General features: G+C 33.7%; 1 protein-coding gene across 8 annotated transcripts in view; it reads right to left on the bottom strand.

Moving 5' to 3' along the window:
* Positions 1–4,464: 4,464 nt before the first annotated feature.
* Positions 4,465–8,290, bottom strand: part of Myo31DF (Unconventional myosin ID) — a 69,451-nt gene continuing 65,625 nt past the window's right edge. For all 8 annotated transcript variants that reach the window (XM_073968856.1, XM_073968850.1, XM_073968848.1 and 5 more), the window contains 6 exons: positions 8,031–8,256; positions 7,516–7,899; positions 7,367–7,446; positions 5,906–7,300; positions 5,670–5,827; positions 4,465–5,595 (listed from right to left, as the gene is read on the bottom strand). In XM_073968856.1, the coding sequence (XP_073824957.1) occupies positions 5,427–5,595; positions 5,670–5,827; positions 5,906–7,300; positions 7,367–7,446; positions 7,516–7,899; positions 8,031–8,256 (2,412 nt within the window). In that variant the 3' untranslated portion in view covers positions 4,465–5,426. The remainder of the gene's footprint in view (positions 5,596–5,669; positions 5,828–5,905; positions 7,301–7,366; positions 7,447–7,515; positions 7,900–8,030; positions 8,257–8,290) is intronic.

Here is an 8,290-nt window from a genome sequence, read left to right as displayed (position 1 = left end):
TGTCAAAAAAATTACATGTTTATGTGTTTATAAATTATTAACAAAATAGGAAAATATATCTCTATTTCTCGCTATGCTTATTAAATTTTCGGCGTTCTGGAATTCTGTCCATTGTTGGATATTTTGAATCCATTGCATCTCTTTTCTTCCTCTGGTACGTCTTCCTTCTATGTTTGCTTGTAGTATTTCCTGGAGAATGATGTATTTACGGTTTCGCATAATGTGCCCTAGATATGCCGTTTTCCGTTTCTTTATGTTGTTTAATAATTCTCTTGTTGTATTCATTCTTCGCAATACTTCAGTATTTGATACATGCAGGACCCATGGTATTTTTAGTGCTCGACGGTATACCCACATCTCAAATGCTTCGAGTCGTTTGATATTTCATAAACTACCAGACTGAAAAACTCAAAGAAATCTGCAAGGGCCCGCCTTAACGAGCTATACGCGAAGTCTGACCTTAAATAACGTCAATTAAAGCACAAATATGTTCCTATTTTGTCTAAAATATGTATATCATAGACAACCAGAGACATTCGATAAAGCAATAAAATGTAAAATTTGTATTGCTTATTCCATAAATTTTACGGTAATCTTAATATTTCATTGGGTGTATGTACACATTTTCCCTATTAATTTTTTAATTTTTATAGAATTTACCGTTATTCGTATTATGGAATATACATATTTTTGTTGTATGTAATATTGTTTATTAGGGATATGAAATAGAACTATGTACATGGATTTTCATAAAAATGCTTCCTTACCCTTAAAACTCGAGATTTATAGGGTGTATTTAGACTTTTTTGGTTGACTGTAAATTTGTAGATTCTGGAACAGAGCAACTGGTAACGCATACTAAAGGTTTGTTCCTAGAAAATTCAATTGTCAATGCATCAGAAATACAAATTATACATGTTTGCGTTTTGCTGAGTAAAGAGCAGTACACATTGTCAGTTTTGAATGTCGATATTTCGCAGTTATCGATAACTATCCAACCGTCCAGCAACCACAAAACATTTTGTGGTTGTATGATGAATGACAAAAATGAACGGCCACACTAGCAAACAACAACAAAGCTGTCATTCAAAACTGACAATGTGTACTCAGCTTATAACTGTGAGGTTTTGAAATACATATGTACATATCTTCGCAGCAAAATTTATTTGAAGATGTTCTATGTGAAATTGTATTGCATAGCGTTCTTTGAAGCAGTCCACGCAGTGTCATGAAAAATGCATTCCGTTCTTCACATTTTGACAACGTCGAGTTTGAATCCATTTCATAACAATTTCACATTTTAGCAATGTTTACATTTATAATCAGGGACCTAATTATGTCATTCGATATCGAGTTGTTTCGAACCAAAGACATAAATACAACAAGATAAGACATTTTGTTTGCTATCATTCTTCAGTGAATGGCTTTTGAATTTAACATAATGTTATATCACGATATGGTGATATAACATTTTTTTCTTTTATACATTTTTACGTATTTAACCGAATTTACCGATCCAGTTGACATAGAATTATTCTTGAATAGATCCTTGAATTCATAAATTTCGTTTCTGATACCATTACATGAAATGTTCCTCCTTGGTTGCGATTTTGAATTAACTGCAACCTGTTAAGGGTAATGTTTATATACAAAGTTTCGTAAACATGTTTTTGTTGCATGCATTTTGTCATGTCTTAGTTGTATTTATGTCTTTGTTCGAACCGAGTACTCGAAGTTGGGATGACAACATTCGTTATCAAGTAAAATTATCGAGTTATTGAGGATAAATTTGCGAAAAACTACTCGAAGCTAAATTGCCTATCGTAAACCAATAAAATGAAAGACTTCTTAATGCCTTTTTGTATAACATGTAAAAAATTGTTGTTTGTTGCCGGTTTGTAGAAGAAAAATAAAATTTGCAAAAAAAAAATCTCAGCATTTTTAACACATAATAACAAGAAAAGTTGAGGAAAATCCTTTGCGCTCGTTTGGGAAATAGTAATAAAACTAGAATTCAAAAAAATTATACAAATTTATGCATTCATTAGCCAAAAGTTGCTGTTTGCAGACATTAAAAATAATTAAAAAAAGTAAGCATTTCCGCAAAAAAAATTTAATATTAACAGCCTTTTTTATAGGTGAACAACATTAATATAATACATCCTCCGTTGTTTACCAAAGGAAAGACTCTCTCAGAGAGGCTAAGCAAACAACCCTTCAAATTCTCTCTCATTTATTTTGAGAGAGAACTATTAGGATAGATGTATTAGCAATCTGTTACAACAATGTCAAAAAGTTTTTGTAAACATAGATAATTTTCTTATTTTCTTAGCACTACTTCATTCCGAAATTATTATTCAATGTATTATTCAGCAAATTCCACAAATATTTACATTTTTTCATTCATAATTTTGGTTTTTAGTTTTTGTTTTAAAATAAACACATTTTTTGGCGTCTACCTTCATAATATTCTCTGTTTAATTACCGGTTACTATCGAAAAAATCGATAACATTGCTTGAACGTTTTCGATCGAGTCTTGTCATGCCGTTTTTTATCGTGTCGAAAACTTATTCACGAGAAAATTTTCGATCGAATCCCGTAATTAGGCCCCAGGTATGTGATGAAAACCGAAGCGACTCGATTTGCAGAATCGAAATGGTATATAATCGGAGTGCCTTTGATGATATATATAGTTTTGCTCCTTATTTGTATATTTTTAAAATCCATTTTCAATTTCATTAAAATATTCACCAAAATTAGAGATATACTATTTCGATTTATGGCAAAACGAGTCGAATCGTTTTCCATCGCATACCTGTAGTGGGATTCTCTAGGGCATTTTTTGGTTACCGACAAAAATCGGTCGCTAACTTACCGAATAATATCGTTAATTACCGAAATTTTAATTTTAACGATTTTTGTCGATAACCAAAAAATGCGTTAGAGAATGCCACTACTGAATAACTTTTTGCAAATAAAATATTTAACATAAATAAAAGGAATTTAAAAAAAAATTAAGATACAATGTTTTATCTATAAATGCAGTAGAAACTAGAAAATAATTTTTCGCTTAGCCTCAATAATTATATTCTTCTTCATGATGGAATCTTTTAAATAAAACGCTTGCCGTTTTATTTTGTCACCATTTTTAATTTAAATGCAAGAGTTTTATTTAAAAGATTCCATCATGAAGAAGAATATAATTATTGAGGCTAAGTGAACAATTTTTTTCTAGATTCTACTGCATTTATAGATATAACATTGTATCTTAATTTTTACAATGTTTTATTTAACTTGCTTTATTGTCTGTTTACTTCAAATCTAGTAACTCATTTTTCACACAGTTGCGGTTGACCAATCGAACTAAAACTTTGCACACTTTTCAGATTTGGATGACAATACATGAATATGAAACCAAAACCAATATGGGTCCATTATTTCCTATAGCCCCCATTAGCGGTACCACCCGATTTTAGGTATTTTGGGGATTTTGTCTTCATTTTTAGTTCGAATTGGCTGTACTTTGGCATTTGGAGTTTCCAATGGTACAGAAACTTCCCCACCAAAAATTTTAGGCATTTTAAATTTTGTATCTACATTTTCGGCCTAAATTGGCTGTAATTTGGTTATGGGATTCTCAGTGGCAATTACAATGGATTCGACTTGTCCGTCAAATTTCCTCCAATAGATGTAATGTCCTGTACATTTTCTTCATCATCCAAAAATAATTCCATTGAACTTATCATTTTAAAATATTTTTTTTTGCGAATTGTATGTATTGGATTGAATAAAGAGTTTACAAGTTTGAAAAAACACTGATCGATAACACGTTTATCGACCACTCAGCTGGGTTGACATCAATTATACAACATTTTATCTCAGTCGCGCTGGCAATTGACAACGTAACTCAACTTTATTTATTGGAAATGCATAATCGACCGTTTAATATTCATATTTGTATCGTTATGCAAAAACTAAAATTGTGCTGGATGTTGATAACATAACTGTCATATCCACCATTTCGTCATCAACTTGGTACCAAAACTTGCCTACGGCATGGCGGCATCGACCGCGCCGTGCAAGACATCTGCCTAGTATGTGGCATGGGCCCGCAGGACACAAAACACCTTTTCAACTACCCAGCCAAACATACTCATCTAAATCCAGTGGATCTGTGGTTACATCCCATCGAAGCAGCCACTTTCCTGGGACTGGAGATAGACCCAGAGCCAGATTGAACAAAAGAACGAACATACAAACATAATAACAAACACTGTTACAACAACAACGGCATGGCATGGACGATCTTTTAAAAGTTTATGACGTTTATACTATTTATGTGGAGGAATGTGAAATGTTTGACTGTGCAACTTTTGAATAGTCAAAACCCTAAAAATATTCACAGTACTTTCATTGATCGCCATGCGGATAGATTACACAAAAAATATTAAAACACTGCATCCTTTTATCTTGTTGCATTTATTGGATTGGTTATGCTTCAAATATAGAAGAGTGTATACAAGTTTAAGTATGTATATGCTTAGCTTATAAATCTGCTTACATATGATTTTTTCTTGTCAAGTTGGACAATATTTGATTTGTTTTTTAGCATGGGCTTCATTGATTTGACAATTTTTTTTGTAGTCTATAAATACAAATCTGTTTGTATATGAAAAAAGTGAACATATTCAATATAAAATCTAAGCTTTTGTCCATTGTAAAGGCACACAGTCCAATGGTCTGCAATAATCGACCTCTATCACCATTAAAATGTTTATAATTTAATAAAATGTTTAATAAAATAAAAATTGGGAATGGCACCATTTTGTTTGTTTATTAGCAATTGGGTAAACAAATATTTAGAAATTTAGACATCTATCTTCTCACTCTTAACTTATCTTCTCAATCTTAAGTAATACAACACAAGTGTAGGTTTCATAATGTATTTTCACTCCCGTTTATACATACATTTGTATTTAACAATTTAACTTTAATATTAAGAACGAATGCACATTTTTGTTACTTTACATATAATACTTTTTCCATATAATTTCCTGTTTCAATCGCCTTAACTAATGACACAATAACATCAAACAATAATTATATTAGTTATATTAATTATTATATGTATATAAAAAACTCTCAACTTAAAATAGTGGTATTATATAATAAGATAAACGATTAAATCATAAATATTTCATATATGATGCATGCATACATAAATGCCCGTTTCTTTGTATTTATAACCTAAGGGGTATTTATTGTAAAAAAATAATTTATAATAGATTTGGAAAATTTGGAAACAATAGTATGGGAAACAATTTCAGATAGTAAGGGCTTACTGTCGCTGTTAAGCGAAATTAGGGAAGAAAGAACAAAAAATAGAGACAAACAAGAGTGTAACAAAGAAAGTCCAGCTTTGATTTTAAACACAGTAGTGTGTTGGTACTTCGAAAATAATGTTGCCTGCAGCATGTCGGAAATTAGGAGTTTCAACACCAGCCGCAGCTTCGATCACAATTGTGCGTGATTTACCACCCAGACGACACATAATATTGGGTGAAACATCTACTCTTAATTCGCGGTTACAAATGCTATTGGAGAATGAGAAAGTTTTGTCACACAATGTATAATTAATATATTACTAAATTACAAGCATGAGACTTACTCGTAGTATTTCTTGCATACATTGCCGACCAATTCACCAATTCGATCTTCCTTGAGGGGTCCATGTTCACCTTGTAGTGAAAAGACTAAATCATTGTTCTGAGGTGAATGGAATACAACTAATTGATCTCTTCCTGTACTAATGCTTAGCGAGGTTAACTGAAAGGATATAATTATTTTGGTATTATAAAATTTGCTGTACACTTCCTATTCAAGACAAATATCGGCTCTACTTACATCCTTTATAAATATTGATCTGTTCATGTTTTTAAATTTATGCTTGGCACCATCCAGTTTGTAAATTGCACTTTCCGTAATAATAAAAGCTCGATCGGCCTGCTTGTTGTGTTTATTGAATTTCTTTGCAAACGAGGAGAACAGAACCGATTTGAATCCATCAGCATTTTTCAAATTTTTCACGTTTGTGCTGTAAGCCAGCGAAGCAGAGTTTTCGTGTGAATTTGCCAGATAATCACCGAACCACTTATTCTGCTGTCCCCAATAGAGTCGGCGACCTTTAATGGCTGTGGCTGCAATAATCTGTAGTCGGAGCTGAGGCCATTCGCTTCTTGGATATTTGCGCAAAATCATATACGCTCTCCAATTGTCATAGATACGACGTAGACCGGGTTCAGCCCTTCGTCCAGCCAGAGGAGGGTGCGGCCATTGAATGCTACGACCATAATCTTTCATATTCTTGGCAGGACGGAAACGGGTAGCCAAATCCTGGACATATGAACGAAGCTTATATGTTTTATAGGCCCTCATTATTACCAACGCTGCCTTCATCTTCTTATAGTTCTGGCGAGCAATCCAACCACGTACTTGCTTCTGCAGCAAAGTGACAATATGAGGAATCATTTCGTTACGTTGTTGTTCCAACGAGAAGAGAGTGCGTGGCGACCTTATAAATATTTTTGTGTGACCATATTTGACGTCTTGACTGAATCCCTTTTCTTCAATTAGAACGCGAACACCGTCACGATCACTACCAGCACGGAAGTTTGGCCATGTATATTGTGAGATCATCTTGTAACGCAACAAGAACTTGTCATACCGTTGGCGGTGAACAAAGCCGGCACGGCGTACTCGAACGTTTTCCAATAGACCCAAATAACGTACTTGATGTTCGACACGTTCATCGTCAAAAACGGTGGGACTCTTCATATCGTTTGGCTTAATGCAGCGAATATAGAATGGCTCCTTCTTTAGGAGCGTATTCACCAAGTCAATCATCGAACGTTGGAAGAGTGTGCCAGCAGTTAGCGGTCGCTTCGTTGTTGCTTTAATATCTTGTGCTCCCTCTGGCCACATTTCACTCAGATAACTGTTCGAGGAGTTATGGAGCAAACGCTTGAAATCTTGGTAAAGGGTATCCTTATTTTTCTCAATGAAACCATTTATACTGTAAATGACATCGCCGGCATAATGTGTGATGCGAAAGTCTTCGCGATGTTTCAGTTCTTTGTCCATCGGTTTCAATTGTCGGCTCGTGTAATGAGGATGCTTGCTTAGGTTTTTATCCATAGCGCCAAGCAATGTCTCATCAGTTACTTTGCCCACACTCAGGCATGCTTCGTCCATAATTGCAATAATACCTTTATGGGGTTGCTCAACCAAATCACAAATGATCTAAAACGAACAGGAAAAGGAGATCAGTTATAGTAAACTATTAAGTAGATAAAATAAGCAACATACCTTGTTGTTAAAATACTCTATATTTTTCCAAGCTATACCCTCCCTTTGATATTCTTCCTGTTCTTGTTTCAAGACCAACTCTACAAATTACAATTCGTGTTATAGTATTCAATTTGAAGACTGAGGTCATAGATCGTTTTCACACTTACCAATAAATAATTGCTGCAGCTTCTCGTTGCAGTAGTTAATACAGAATTGTTCAAAACTGTTCGAGTCGAAAATTTCAAAACCATAAATGTCTAAAACACCAATAACTGAATTGAAACGAGCCTGTGTCTTGGATCCTCGGAAAAGTATAGCACGATTAATACGCGATATGATCCATGTAAAAAGACGATCGTAAATGGCTTTAGCCAGTGCATCTTTTCCGTATTCTGCTTGGCTGGCATTGTGATCCTTTCTCATAACATTGCCACCGGCAGCAATTACACGTTTTGTTAATGATGTGGAAAGTTCTTCGGGAGTGACTTGCAGCAATTGTGCGGCCCATTGCAAGTGTGATTTGTTGCTGATGACCAGTTCGTCTTCAATCACTAAAGGCGAATGTGAAGGATATTTAATAATAATAATAATAATAATAATAATAATAATAATAATAATAATAATAATAATAATAATAATAATAATAATAGATAACTTATGCAGTATTATTGTCTGTACATACTCTGAAATTCAATGTTGCCCAAATGCAATATAGCTGCAATAACACGCCAAATTGTAGTAATTTCGTCGTTGGAGAAGCCCAGCGTTTTAAATGCAGCATTTGTGCTTTTATAATCGTTTTTCTCGCTCAAAACATCCATGCTACCTTGATTCATGTAGTGATATTTGGCGGGATCTCTATTAAGATTGTATTGTCGCAGTTCATTGTCACTTGCACCACGTAAAAGCTAAAATAACGGTAATAAATACGGAAATGACATT

Source organism: Musca autumnalis, unplaced genomic scaffold, assembly GCF_047663935.1.
Source record: "Musca autumnalis isolate F117 unplaced genomic scaffold, ASM4766393v1 scaffold_2, whole genome shotgun sequence".
In the NCBI taxonomy this organism is placed as follows: Eukaryota; Metazoa; Arthropoda; class Insecta; order Diptera; family Muscidae; genus Musca; species Musca autumnalis.
This window is presented reverse-complemented; position numbering and strand designations above follow the sequence as displayed.